Source organism: Bactrocera latifrons, unplaced genomic scaffold (assembly GCF_001853355.1).
Source record: "Bactrocera latifrons isolate USDA-ARS-PBARC rearing strain unplaced genomic scaffold, ASM185335v1 scaffold_1073, whole genome shotgun sequence".
Lineage (NCBI taxonomy): Eukaryota > Metazoa > Arthropoda > Insecta > Diptera > Tephritidae > Bactrocera > Bactrocera latifrons.
This window is the reverse complement of record NW_017534490.1, coordinates 1-15,769: the sequence shown is the minus strand read 5'-3', so window position 1 is coordinate 15,769 and position 15,769 is coordinate 1. Positions and strand designations below refer to the sequence as shown.

Sequence of the window (15,769 nt, the reverse complement as noted above, 5' to 3'; positions counted from 1 at the left end):
TTCATTACATGAAATAAGATAAAAGAGGTTGGAAGACCAATTACTTTTAGCTTTTGCTCGCTTTAGTATTTTTTTATATATGTCCACCCGTCCACGCTTTACTGTGACTATAATTTTTATTAGTTATATTATAACTATTTGTATTAGATATGGCATTTTTGTGAACCAACTTGTGGTAGTTTACAAAAAATGGATCATAACACACTTCGTGTGTTAATAAAGCATTGCTTTTGGCGGGAAAATACTGTTGAATTTGGGCTCTGCACCAGGGAAATCCACCGTTGAAAAGAGATTTCTAAGTTGGAAAAAGCCGAAATGAGCACCGAGGACAATGACTCCCTAAAAAGACGAAAGCTCTGTGCAAAATGGGTGCCTCGCAAAATCATAATCTAACAGAAACAACAAATTGCTGATTCTGCGGAGTGCTCTTTAATCGTAATTAATCCGAATTTTTGCTTCGGTGTGTGATAATGGAAACATGGCTCCATCATTTCACACTGTAGTCCAATGAACATTCGTTCTAGTGGAATGCGGATCGTGAGCCGGTTCTCAAGCGTGGCAAATCGAAAAAGTCCACTCTCATTCATCGACTGATTTCTGAGCCAGTTATAATCCATTGTACTGCGTTTCTGATTGCATTTATATTCTACTATTCTAAATATTTAGCAATTGTAACATTTTTGAGGAATCRGTTTGAAATTGTACACATATACTTCATCATTTTCGTTTAAATATTCCTCGTTAGAAAGCTGCCCCGGCCACACCATACCGCCGCAAACGCTATGCCTCGCATTTTTTCCACATAAATCCATAATATTAAATCAACAATGTATTTAAGGTATTTAATTGGATAAGGATTAATGATGTATTAGATCAAATCGCTTCGTAAATTATATTATTTGTCGTAAAAATTAAATGACAAAAAAAATGTTATTGTGGGATATTCATAAGCTATAGACATAGATCGCGGAGTTTTCTGTAGACTTTTTCAATGTGTACAATACTTAGTGTATTATTTTTATTGGTTTTAGACTTCGTTTTCGATGTGAGCGGACACATTAGAAACCTCAAAAATTACAGTATTTTTCCACAATTTAATTTATTTTATAAATATAAATCATCCTTCTCAATTACTTCATCTATTACAAAAAGCGAACACAAAAGACATTATTCATGCAAAGTTTTATCTCGTTATATGGGAAGTAAGCGTGGTTGTTAGCCGATTACGCCCGTTATCACAATGTGACATARGAATGTAAGAAGAAAATTCACGAACTAAATTTTGAAATCGGTTGGTCGGTTACCCAAATTTTACACCGGCTCCCACAAACTTAATATATCCATGGTAAAACTTAATATCTCTCACGTATTCGGTTTTTGATATATGGGTCCGTAATATGGGAAGTGACACTGTCAGTAGAATTTCGTATAAGAAATGCACTCAGGTAATTTGGTTGCTGTAGTTTCAGTGGCTTAAGAGACATATATATTAAGCTCTTTAGAGGGCGGGGTCTCGCCCACTTTTTCTAAAATTAGTGTCCACAGGTGCCACTTGCTCTTGCTCCTTTGTGGCCGTGGTAGTGGTCCGATTACGCTCATCTACGAACTCGAAAAATGATGAAAAATAATATGAAAGTATTTGGGATTTTTTGGTAACTGAAAATGCGAATTTGAAAAGGCTTTACGCTCACCCACCATATAATATTTGTTTAAAATACAGAAAATTACTTCATATACTGGTATTCATTAGATTATCATTATCAAATTTGTGACCTTATAAAGTAATCCGTGCAACCTTTCAAACCTTTCCATGCCAATTCAGAACTAAGTTTTCCATCAAATATTGMTAGGTCTGAACAAAAAGTTTACACGAAATGGTCTGTATAATTTCTTGATTAAGTCAAGCTTTTAAGAGATATTCAACACCAAAATTCAAAGAAATAACTAAAAAAAAAAATAGAGCAGCAAATTTCCTACAAAGCTAGGAATTTTTCCAAATTATAACAATTTTTTCATTCAGTTACAAACTTTAGCCGTTAATGTCTTTTAGACGGTTAGGCTTACGAGAAATACGATTCRGATATTTTTTGAAGAGCATTCAGGTTTCTATAAAATCCAAAAACAACATTTTTTCAGTAGGTGGAAGCGAAATGCAAATTTTTCTCTCTGATAATAAGAGAAAATAAAAAGCCGTTAGGCTAGATATGCCTATCCATCATTTTTCAGGGTATGAAGAGAAAACAAACATCAGCCTTTTTTGAACCTCAACAAAAATCCAAGTGTATTTGTACTCCCATATGAAACAGAACTTTTGTTCATGCCAGYTTTAAGCACCAGAGTTATTAATAAATTTTACTTGGTGCTTTAGCAAATACATCTTTTAGGGAATAAAAACAATCAAAATACATGTCATATGTATCTTATTAACTAATATTGTCTTATTAGTCGAAAATTCATTTAGTTGTTAACTGTTATATATATCACCTAAGACTTATCTAGATAGTTATAGGGTTATGCAAACAATATATAAATGATCAAATTCCTTAAAGATAAACACTAATATCCCTACCGACGCACATATGAGCAWTTTCRTTCAAAAACCGGACAAAAGTGAGAATTACAAACTACAGCAATACTACTATAAATTGTAGTACCTAAGTAACCGTACTACAATAAACCGATTAAATGATTGACCTTCAGCCATCTACATTGCTATACGGAACCTAGACTTCGTTCTGTACGCACGTCCTTATTCTCGATACTCTCTGTTATTCTGGAAATTGCAACCGGTGTTTTGTGTGCGCGAACTGAATCCTGGAAAATATTTGTTATGGATTCTGACATGCTATGCATTTAATTTTAATGCTATCAAGATTAATTTATTTAATGTATTATTATTTTTTTTTTTTCGGAAAAACAATGAAATATCAAAAACAGGATAAAATATTTTTTAATTTGTTAGAAATTAGCGTTTTTGTTATAGTTTCTAATTAATATATAAACTAAATCACACTTTGATATAGTTTTCAAACATTTACAGTGGTAATGCTTTAAAAATTATAATATATATTTTATTAGTGTGTGGACAAAATAAAATATATACAATTTTAGTTGAAAAATATTGGTTATGGAACTATAATACAAAATTTATTTGTTATATGTGGATATCAACTAAGCGCTCAATAAAATGCCGCATTTTTTAAAGTCACCGTTTATCACCGTTCATTCGCTGTGCAGTAGTATAATTATAAAAGGTATAACGATGTATGTACATATGCCTGTAATCTTGTGTAATAGTGAATCTAAAATTATTAARCTTATATAAGAGTTTATTTCCACGCGCACCTTAGAGAAAGTCATTATACCAATACCAACAATTAATTATCATATCTCTAGTAATATCTCTATACAAAATTATTGGTTAAGCTATTAAAACATTACCTCATTTTTGGTAAATAATTGCTGGTTTTGGTAGAATGACTTTCTCTAACGCGCAGTAGAAATATTATAATAGTTATGACGACAGTTATGATGCATTCACTAGTAAAGTGGTAATATTTCCTCAGTTTGTGAAATAAATTACATGTGAATGTCATTGTGGCTCCAACCATTAGTACATACACAAAATTATTGCAATTATGTGCACCCATGTGGTAAGTCCTTCACTACGTGCTATTTATTTTCCTTGTGTCTATAAAAGAGCGATCCATTTATTGTATGGATTCAGTTTGTCATTGCAGTCTATGAGATCGTAAACCTGTTACATAAAAAAGTTATATAACCCGAAAAGAGCAAGGATGAGAAAATCATATATTTTGTGGATTTGCATTCTACTTTCTTCGGTATTGGCACAAAAGTGTGAAGCATTGCCAAAATATGCTAACAATTCAGAGTGAGTTAATATACATACATATATCTAAAACTCCTTTGAAAAAAATGTGTTACACGTATTAAGTAATTATATTAAAGTCTTCTGTTTTCAAATCAAGTAAATTATTTTCATTCGCGTTTCTTTACACCCGATTCTTATTCTTCTTCGTATTTCAAACGGCAACTCAATTTAATCTCAAGTCTATAATAGATCATCGCAGCTTTCAAAAATATTTACATAATTATAAACGAACGGTAAAGCAAATATAAAGAATAGATATAAATGTAAAAGTATGTACATGTACATTTCACATGTGTTGTAATTTTAAGCAGCATACTTCTTACAAGTACATCTCAGATAACCATATTTATCGAGTTTGGTCAAATTATAAAATAAGAAAGTATTCTTATTATTGGGGTTTGGTCAAACTCTAGAAATATTCTAAATATAATGTAATATATGTATTGAATATTAAGAAATTGCTTAAAAACAAAACAGTCAACGTGATGTAAGGGTAAAGTTGCCAAATAATAATCAAATAACTACATTGAATATTGTGTTTTCATTGCAATATCTTAATATCTGAGAATAAGTGAGAATATATGAGAATATGAAGAATAAGCATTATAAAAAACCATCAACATGGGGTAAGGGTAAAGTTGCAATTATTATGTCAAAACTCAAATTATTATTCAAGACATGAGTTCGATCGCACCAAAAAAATTGTTTTTCAAATATGAATCTACACAAAAGTTATAATGGAATATTCTAACTAAGTTGCCTTTTTTGTTTCACGATTTAAAAAATAACCAACTGTTTAGACATATTATCAAATGCCCTGATAAATAATTATAACATATAAATAAACTAAGTTAACACTCATTTTTTTATTTAAACTTTTTAACTAGATCGCATTATGTTAGAAATAGTGATGGCCAATTCAACGAAAGCCAGTCCATCTATGAGCCAAACACACAAACGACTAAAGATCGATTACAGCGTTTGGGTTACACAACTGGATATGGAACAATAAATGTAAGCATGGTAATTACATTTGAAGAATCGGTATACAAATACTATATAATAAAATTGTGCAAGGCTTTTTTATAGATTCTATGTGCTAGAATTAAACTAAATCATTGGTCTCTTGAATTCAATATTAGCTAAACTTTAAATATTTATTAATACATTTTAGTCAATTTCTCTACTATACACTATACCTCATTATAATATATTCATATATTTATTTTGGAAACAAACGAACATACATACATATGCACAACATACTATATATATGTGTATATATATAATCTTTAATATTGATTGCGGAGTTAATTATTATTTTAAATAATTTTTAGGGATATCCGGGAAGTACAGGTATTTCTGCTTACAATCCWATTAAATTGGACCTGGGAGGAGTTGTACTAGGGACATTGGTTGGTATTGGCGCTATTTTAATAATTCCAAAGTTGTTGGGTGCTTTCCATGGAGGATATGCCGGTTATGGCCGAAGTGAAAATGACAACGATTTATTATCGCTTTCAAATATGATTAATAGAATTGATGATATACTTACTCAAAACAATATAGACTCAACAGGTTGCATGCAACGTGCTGTATGCAGTTATGTACGGTCAATCGAGTTCAACTTAAAGACAGGCGTTCCAGACCAAATAGATAAATTCATTCATACGCTTTCGGAGTAAGTATCTCACCTCTTTTATAAGTTTAAACATATGGATATTAGCGTGAGTAAAAAAATCGATTACTTTTTCGCTTGATACTCTAAAAAATTGGTTGATAGACACCTCTGAGAACGGCTCTCCAAGTATGAGCCTTTAATTGTAAAATTTGTATCCCGCTACTTGAAAAAATATTTCGTTTCAAAGGTCTTATAGGTAATTGAATTGAGCCCTCTAACATGGCCTCAAAAGGCAAATTGTTTTTTTTTTTTTTCTTCATAACTCAATAAAAAAGTCATTTTAGAAATGTTTGCTTTCTAAAAATGGTCTGTATAATTTCTTGATTAAGTCAAGCTTTTAAAAAATATTCAACACCAAAATTCAACGAAATAACTAAAAAAAAGAAGCAGCAAATTTCCTACAAAACTAGGAATTTTTACAAATTTTAATAATTTTTTCATTCAGTTACTAACCTTAACCGTTAATGTCTTTTAGACGGTTAGGTTTACGAGAAATACGTTTCAGATATTTTTTGAAGAGCATTCAGGTTTCTATAAAATCCAAAAAACAGAAGCGAAATGCAAATTTTTCTGTTTGATAATAAGAGAAAATAAGAAATCGTTAGGCTAGATGTGGCTATCCACCATTTTTCAGGGTATGAAGTGAAAACAAACATCAGCCTTTTTTGAACCTCAACAAAAATCCAAGCGTATTTGTACTCGCATATGAAACAGAACGTTTGTTCATGCCAGCTTTAAGCACCACATTGCTTGGTGCTTTAGCAAATAAATCGTTTAGGGAATAAAAACAATCAAAATACATGTCAAAATATGTATCTTATTAACTAATATTGTGTTATTAGTCGAAAATTCATTTAGTTATTAACGGTAATATATATCACCTAAGACTTATCCAGATAGTTATGTATACAATATATAAATGATCAAATTCCTTAAAGATAAACAATAATATCCCTACCGACGCACATATGAGCATTTTCGTTCAAAAACCGGACAAAAGTGAGAATCTGTACGCACGTCCTTATTCTCGATGCTCTCTATTATTCTGGAAATTGAAACCGGTGTTTTGTGTGCGTGAAGTGAATCCTGGAAAATATTTGTTATGGATTCTGACATGATATGCATTTAATTTTAATGCTATCAAGATTAATTTCGTTAATTTATTATTATTTTTTTTTTTCGGAAAAACAATGAAATATCAAAAACACGATAAAATATTTTTTAATTTAAATTAGTGTTTTTGTTAGAGTTTCTACTTAATACATAAACTTAAACTTTCTCCCCATCTTTTCCCTGCTTAAAAAAAACACATTGAATTAKKTTGGTCACTTGCATAAAATACGTTATGCTTTATTTTTTTTTATTTATTATAATTAAATACTGAAATTCTGCTAAATTATTTTGCGGCTGGTACATAGATGGTATAAGGGAGCTCTATCGGAGTCGGTGTGAAATTTGGACAATGGGAGTGGCACCGCCCCCTTTTTGGTAAAATCCCATATCTCGAACCAGACAGACCGATTTCGACTAAATTAAGTATGTGATATTATTTTAATATTATATTTCTATGTCACCAACAATCAACAATCACGCCTACTTAAAATACAACACAATTTAAAATTCCATTTGATTCCTTCACTTTCCTGTACACAAATAAAGAATTAATTAATTTAATGGAATACAATTCTGCGGTAATAATTGCCTTAAAGTATGCCACCTTTTGAGCAAAACTTTTCCAAATCCAAACAAAACTCTTAAAGCCTCTATGTACAGAATATGTGGACCCCGGTACCTATAGTTGACTTTTGACCGAAAATATCATTCAATGTGTGAGATATGAAATTGAAATTCACACATAATCTTTTGCTGACAATAGTATTTCTTTGCATAAAAAATTGGCTAAATCGGGTCAATACTTCCCTAAGCCCCCATATACCTAATATAAAGACTTTTGAACTTCTAGGTCACTTTATGCTGGATATATCTGCCAATATGTGGGTCAAGCTTCAATAAAAATTGCAGAACATATTTTATTCATAACAGTGTATCTTTGCGGCTAAAGTATAATCAATTTCGCGAAAACTTGACTCTCCCCCATATAACTATTACTAAGATTTTCGAACATCCACTTGACCTTAATCCATATGATTTGTGACTGCATGTAAGGTACTCAAATATATTCAATATAAAGTTTTGTTGCACCCGAATTTAACCCTCCCTTACTTATTTTATTTTAATATATTGCATTATTATATTCAGTCATGAATTTTTATTCATTTTATTTCATAAAATCACTTTAAATAGTTTTGTCCGGTTTTAGAGACCGAATGCTCCTATGTGTGATGGGGGGAAAATGAATGAAATCGGATCGTAACCCCGCTTATTAACCTTATAACAGCATTGCTAAAAAGGAATCCGGCAGACGCCTTACATTTAGATGGTATAATGTACTTTTCATGGAATCGGGGTCAAAATAAGACGATGAGTCTAGCAACGCCCAGCTTTAGGTGAAACCACATATCTCGAGACCCCCTTGACAGTAACATACCATTTGATATATAACATGACCCTTATATATATTATAGTATGAAAATGGGCGAAATCGGACTACAGACACGACTACTTCCCATGTAACAAAATTTGAAATTCCGTGTACAAATCTACAAGCAATTAATAAACGAGATTAACCTTTGCTCGAATAATTCTTTTAGAGCATGCTACCTTATGACCAAAAATAGTCCGAATCCATTAAAAACTGTTCAATCTTCTAGGTACTGAATATTTGTACTCCAGTGCCTATAGTTGATTTGTTAAAGAAAATATTGACCAAGGTGTGTGATATATAATTCAAACGTGGAGAGAATAATTGCCTGTAAGTAATATCTCTGAGTATTACAAATGGGTTGATTCGGTTCAATACTTCCTAATCTAAAATAACCATTTTCGAACTTCCGGGTGACTTTATACCGCAAATATCGGCCAAAATGAGAATGATCTTAATTAAATTGAGATAGCGTGCTTTCTTATAACGTTGCATTTTTGTGCTTAGAATGAATAAAATCTATTGAAAACTCACCATAACCATCCCCCACCCTGTCTTACTAAGTAACGTTATGAACCTGAAGGTACTTCCCTGGCTTTAATCGGAATTCGACCAATGTAATATTAAATTTATTAACAATGTTTATAGTATTTAAATTCAATTGAAGAGATTGAAAAAAATTCAAAGAAAATTGTAGAAATCAATCGTTCAGACAAACGCTGCACTCATTATCGTTTTTCCCTATCAGGACATACTTCGATAAATGCGCTATAAACAATTCTATTGTCTGTAGGAACATCTCCATATAATTTTTAATATGCAACAAAATCAATCTTAAATGGAATAGTTATAATTTTATCTCCTCCTCGTTGTCTTTTRCCACAATATTATTGAAAACTTTAGTATGCCCGCCAAGGTCGGATAGAGGAGGTTCTCCAGATCAAGTTATAGCCGCCGGAAACTTATAGTTTTCGAGATATTTGCGTTTAAAGTTGAAAATTTTAATTACTATTTTAAATATGTATTTTTACCATTTAAATTAAATTTTACACTTATATTATATTTTCATTTTTATAGCAGTTTACTTATTCGTTTTATTTCACATTTATTTAACATTATATAGTTTTGTATCGTTGGCGGCCTTCAGCCGCGTTTCGAAAACGCGTTTCCTGGTCACTCCAACACTGGGGTGTGTCAGGTTTTTTTCGCGTAAAACTCCTTTTTGCGATGGCGAACTTCGGCCGCGATTGAAACAAATAACCGCGGTCCATCCAGCACCGGGGTGTTTCAAGTTTTTTTTCGTATAAAACTAGGCCAATAAAGAAGAAGAATGGAAATAAATTATCTCTGGCATTTAAGTACTGTTCATTAAGATACAACCAAATAATTAACGTTGGAATAAAATGGTAAATAATGTCAGTGTCACCGACGATGCTTGAAATTTACCTACTTCTAAACCAAACTTCTATCTCACCAAAATAAAATAAACGTTGACATATCAATTTTTGTTAAGAAAACGGCATGCACTTGAAATTAATCTAAAAATTGCATGACTAAAATAATACGAATAATATCAAAGGTTATTTCCACTTCTACGGCATATTTTACAGTACTACTATGATAAAGGCAAAAATGCATCTCAAGCCGCCAATAAAATTTTTCCATTTGCACCTCACAACGATGGTTTCAACGTTTTCGTTCTGGTGTAGAGGTGGTCGAAGATGCAACACGCTTCGTCGTCGAAAATTGCGATAAAGTAGCAGCCGTAGCATCGGTCAAGAGCTGGGCATGAGTCACCAAAACAAAATTTTACGAACAATTGAAAATTCAATAAAAATACCGCTAGACTTTTTTGACAACCTAATATTTAAAGTTTTTTACATTTACTTAGTGAGATATCCCGTTTATAATAGTTTTCAACAAAACCGTTATATTGGGAGTGGGCGTATTTATCTCCCGGTTTCACCAATTTTTAAAGGAGGATGTCCCAAAAATATTTGTCATTAGTAAGTTTGATCGACACGTTTTGTGTATTAAGCCTACTGTCGGCTGCACAATTTTTATGTTTTGTCTTCTAATTTGCAGGCTTATTCTTCTTTTTTGGCGTAGACTCGGTTATAGCCGAGTTAACAGCAGCCCACCAACGGTAACTCCTTAAAGCTGTTTGACGCCAATTGCTTCTCCACAGAACTAAAGGCGCTAAGAGGCCAATGATATTAATATAATCGGCGCTCGCCAGCAGTTGTACACTCTTATATAAATTTGTACCTGCTCGATTAAGTTCAGCAGCTCGAATTATTTTCTACAAAAGAAGAYTGAAGAAGTCGCACGAGAGGGGGTTGCTTTGTCGGAAACCTCGTTAGGTATCGAACGGCTCGGATTGGCCCGAACCTGACATTTTGTTTTTGGTGTTGCTCAACGTCAGTGTATACAGCCGTATTAGTTTTGTGGGGATACAAACTTCAGACGTAGCGGAATAAAGGCGGCTTTCAAAAGCAGCTTTGAAATTGAAGCAGTGGTGTGTGTCGATCCTCTATTCATGAGTCTTTTCAAAGATTTGGCGCATGGTGAAAAGCCACACAGGTCCAATCACGGTGGGCTATAATCTTTCACTAGGATAGATCTTTATATGCGATGTTGAGGAGGCTTATCCCGGGCTAGTTGACGCATATTGTGAGGTCTCCCGTTTGGTGGATTGGGCAGAGCATATTCTACAAAGAAGCTGATGCATGCTCCTTATCAGTCTCCTCGGTTTATGCTTTCACTGCAGTTCTGAAGGCTGGAGAAGTGTTGCCTCAATAGTTGTAGTATGCTCTGGGCATCAGTCACTAAATCATTCCTGAGGTTCTAAACCAATATTCTTCAGTCTTGAAATCTTCTGTCAGTCGCCGCATCTTCTCGTAGAATTTTCGAGCAACACTCATATCGTCCAGCTTCTAACGCTGTTCATGCTCGCACATTTCCGCCTCTCTCTTGTTTTGTTTGCAAATGCAGCTGGCTTCCCTCCTCGGTATCTATAACATCGCTTACGTTGCGAGGTAGGCAGTCTGTTTACTCCTCACTGCGACACGACGGTCCTCATCGTAATAGCAGTTTTTTTGCTTCTTCCGTAATTCAATTTTTTCGTTTGCAGCTGTACGTAAGTAGTCAGAAAGTTGGCTGTTGTGATAGCAGCTTTTTGGCGTAAAACTTTCCTGCTACGAATTTTCGTATGCTGGAATCTAGTACTACAGGTTATTATATTTTGGGCCCAGACGAAGGATTTAAACACCGTTGTTTTAAAGATACTTTCTTTGCTCACCCTGGTGTTTAAGTCACCAAGGCCGATTCTGAAATCGTGGGGAAGGAAGATCTCATAAGTGAATCCAGTACTCTTCGGACATCGGACATTACCTAGCTGATCAGAGGCACCTTCCTAATTAGGGGATAGGAAATTCCTGGGGATGGGATGCTTCGCTTTCAAACGAATACTCTTGGCTACCGCGAGGAAACTTGAGCTAAGACCGGAAAACTGTGAGCTGCTTGAGCCATATGTAGAAAAATCGTTTCTGGCCACGCCCAAGTGCCGCTCAGAGAACTTTCAGCGATATCTCAATTTTTATTCAAGTTATCGCTTGCACGGACGGAATTTCTCCCAAAATTTACTCTAATTTACTTTAAAAAAACAGATCAAATGATTTTTTCAGCAAAATCAATTTATTTTATTCAAAATAGTATTTTTCTGCTTCAATATAGTTTCCAGCGGTCAAAAAGCATGTTGAAGAAGTGTTTTAACTCGTTGACCGGTATGGCCTCCAGTATGCCGGTGCAAGCCTTTTGAATACGTAGAGGACGTCTGCATAACGCTTTCATTTCAAGAGCATATGCATTTTTCCGAAAGGAAAAAGTCGCACGGTACCATATCAGGTGAATACGCGGAGTGGTTACTGGTTAAAATATGATATTTGGTCGAACAATTGGTCACAAGCGTCTATCGATGAGAGCAGTTTTTGATCGTCAGTCAATTTGTGCAAAACAAACAAATGCGATAAATTGATGTTTTGGAGATGTTCAATTCCATTTCCTTGAATTTCAATAATGAGTTTGGATGAAATCACGCACAGTTTCGATGGAATTTCCGGTGATCACGGATTTTGATTGTCCCACATGTTGATCGTCATTTATGTCCTCACGTCCACTTTGACTACTACTCTGTAGCAATATGTTGAAATACTTGTAGTATAAAATTAAATTCTATTTTAATTTGTCACTAGTAAAATTGAGCTAATCTACGTAAAACAAAAAATTGTAGCAGTGCAGATAACGGCCTTCCCATTTTAATGAGGTATCCTCTTACCCTCGAACTATAGTAGTATATCGTTAATTTTATACGTCAAATTAATTCTGCTAATGTATTATAACAATATATTGACCGAACTACCATATACGGCATAAAAGCAGAAGTTTTAAATTCTCATATTCRGCATATGAAAACTAGAGATTGTGTAGACTTCATTTTATCTATTTATCTATTTTATTATTTTATCTATTTATGGGTAATGAAAAAAAGTATTGACTATTGTTTTATATAAGTTGTCAATCAACAGTTATGTGAGCAAAAATGTTATTCACTGCTGTAACATATTAGGGGTATTCGCTTGCTCTTGTAAAACCCTTACACGGCGCAAGAATTGCATGTATTTCACCGGTTCACCGGTTCAACAAACACACGCAGAAAATTATTTGCAATGGCTGTTAAATATGTCAGATCAAAACCCATGTATATTTGCGTGCAATGTCACGCAAAAATATAATTGCAACCCTGTTTTAGCTGCCATTTTACATAAAGACATATTACGTCGTTAAATTGTTGAGGAAGGTAAGTTTTAAATAGATTTTATAGTATAATTTCTGCTTAAATTATAAAGATTTGTTATAGTTTTTTTGTTTGTTGAAAATGTATGCAGAAGGTGCACCAATTCACAATAGCCATGCATAATAGTCATTCATAATAAATTGGTCGAATCAGCCGTTCATGTATCAATAGATTCTGCAATGAGTGCTCTCGTGCCCCTGTATATTTCGGTATGGGATTTTTGCAATCTGCAATCTTGAAAGAGCAAGCGAATACCCCTATTATATTTCGAGACTTTAAAAAGTATGTAGTCGTATATAATTATATATTTATTAAAAAAAAAGAAAAAAAAAAAAAAAAAAAAAAAAAAAAAAAAAAAAAAAAAAAAAAAAAAAAATATTTATTAAAAAAAAAGAATTATGTTTCTGGGTAAATATGTTACAAGATTAAATTTTTACTTTCCAGAAATCCCCTCGTCGTTTATCTTTTAGATGGTACAGCAATTAAGGAGGCTTTAGAATCGGGAAAGAGAGTTAACGAAAAGCCTTGTGAACAGTTATACACATCTTGCCCAATGGACAATAAAACGGCTGCTAATMTGTTAACGAAATTACTGCCGACCAAACACTCTTCCGATTTATTGAGATCACAGTGGTTAAACATCTAACTTTTAATGGTTTCATTTTAGTACTCCGACACTCGAGAAAGACATCTTAATTTTCAAAAAGTGTGCTCGTTGACAAAATATTTTGGGATTAATTTTAGATATATACAATAAAGAGAATGTTSTTTTGTATGACGGAATTATTATTTATTTAAAAAAAAAGTAATTAAGACAGGACTTGGTTCGATTCTGAAAACCCGCGTCATTCCTTTCCGTTTCTGCAAAACGTTTCAAGAAACAAGTCTGGAATGGCTTAGTTCGCATGCTTCCAAACAASAAAGATGGTTTCTGTATTCAATAATATATCTCAAAAATGGTTCGTTATTTTCGGAAAAAAATCAGCCATACGCACAGATTCCTCGAAATTCGGTGAGAGTACTGTTTGTGCAAAGTTTCATTGCGATAACTTAGCCTACAAAATCAGTGCGAAACGAAATCTCACGGAACGACACAGATAATTTTGACTTAGGTTTAACTAAAGATTTTCTGCTTTTCTTTGTTATAAATGCGAAATATTTGTTTTCAAAACGGTTATTTTGAAATTATGATATTTTAATGTCATTGGTATAATGTCGTTGTTATAGTTTTTCTTTCTAATTTTTATACTCCTGCAATCTTTTGCTACAGAATATATTAGTTTTGTTCACCTATCGGTTGTACATATCAACAAACACTAAGCAAGATAGATATAGAGTTCTATATACACAAATGATCAGGATGAAGAGACATCCGGGTGACTGTCTGTCTGTCAGTCCGTCCGTCTGTGCCAATTKTAACATGGGTAAAAGTTGAGATATCTTGATGAAATGCTTCTCATAATCCTACGACTTAGTGTGAATCTAGACTAAATCGGACTACAAGCACGCCTACTTCTCGTATAACACAATTTTAAATTCCACTTGATTACTTTATTTTAAAGTACACAAATGAAGAAGTAATTATATAAAGCAGAACAAAATTTCTCACTCATAATTCCTTTAGCTATAGTTGACTTTTTAACGAAAATATCGCTCAATGTGTGAAATAAATAATTGCAATTCAGAGAGAATCCTTTCCTKCTAATAGTATGTCTATGTGCTACAAATGAGATGAACCGGGTCAATACTTCCCTTAGCCCCCATATATCTAATAAAAAGATTTTCGAACTTTCGATTGACTTTATGTCACAAATATCGGCCAATATGTGAGTTATATAATATTAATAAAATTGAGATTGCATGTATTTCTTAAAATGATACATATGTATTCTTCCTTAGAATAAAAAAATCAAGTGAAAGCTTGCCCTAGGCCCCATATAACTAAATGGCCTTAATTACTTGAAGGTAAGGTATGAAACATTTGGTTAAATTGAAAGGTGCATGCATGGTGGATGAGGAAGGCTTAGTTGAGGAAGTGCAGGCCTGTGAAATTATACATATATTTTATATAACAAAACGTTCATAGGTTACTGATTGCCAGCAAAGATGAGGGCTGCATGAGACCCGAAGACTAGGAGTTGGTACTAATTTTTTACATTGTGTATTTTAAAAGAAGAACAGTGTGTAGATCGGTATCTGTTGCTCCGTTAAAAACTCACAATACGAAAGTTTGAGGCTCTTCCGGAAGAGCGCCATTTTTACGAGATACTTGGCCATTATTAAAAAATATGGATTCCTTAAAACAGTTGATAATGGCTAGGCCGTAAGTTGATCTTTTTCTATTTTAACTTTAATATAAACGTAAAATATTTATTTCAATTTTACAGAAACCGCTGCACATCATGGATGGACAATTCTCAAAACTCGCCGGGACGTAGCTGTTGAAAGACCCAGCGAAATTACCATAGTAAAGGCAGTCGCGGCTGGAGTTGTCAGCATCAAATGTACAGTGTATCAACCTGAAAGAAGCAAACGGAAGCGTGTTTCTAATAGCAGAAACAGTCAAAAACGCAGAATCGTGGGTCGTGTCAGCTGATTCGACCTATCTTATGGGCGCGCAATGTAAGTGCCCAGTGAAAAACGCTACTCCCTTCTCTCTTTGACGTCGGATGATATGAGAATCTACAGCATTTTGGGTTTTGCCGTCTAAACCAGAGAACGTAAAGTATAGAGAAGGTGCAGGTTCGACTGCGAACATTTGTTAGATTTCGGCTAAGGAATTCGCCGCATTTGTTAACA

General features: G+C 33.4%; 1 protein-coding gene across 3 annotated transcripts; it reads left to right on the top strand.

Moving 5' to 3' along the window:
- The first annotated feature begins 3,593 nt into the window (after nt 1-3,593).
- Nucleotides 3,594-13,745, top strand: LOC108970960. 3 transcript variants are annotated; one of them, XM_018936711.1, is made up of 5 exons: nt 3,594-3,653; nt 3,728-3,892; nt 4,780-4,906; nt 5,230-5,573; nt 13,415-13,745. In XM_018936711.1, the coding sequence occupies exons 2-5, from the start codon at nt 3,798-3,800 to the stop codon at nt 13,614-13,616; spliced, it is 768 nt and encodes a 255-aa protein (XP_018792256.1). In that variant the 5' UTR covers nt 3,594-3,653; nt 3,728-3,797; the 3' UTR covers nt 13,617-13,745. The 3 variants fall into 3 exon arrangements, with proteins under 3 accessions (XP_018792256.1, XP_018792252.1, XP_018792266.1); XM_018936707.1 differs by having other exon boundaries at nt 4,780-4,915; XM_018936721.1 differs by lacking the exons at nt 3,594-3,653; nt 3,728-3,892 and adding an exon at nt 4,431-4,518 and having other exon boundaries at nt 4,780-4,915.
- The last annotated feature ends 2,024 nt before the right edge of the window (nt 13,746-15,769 follow it).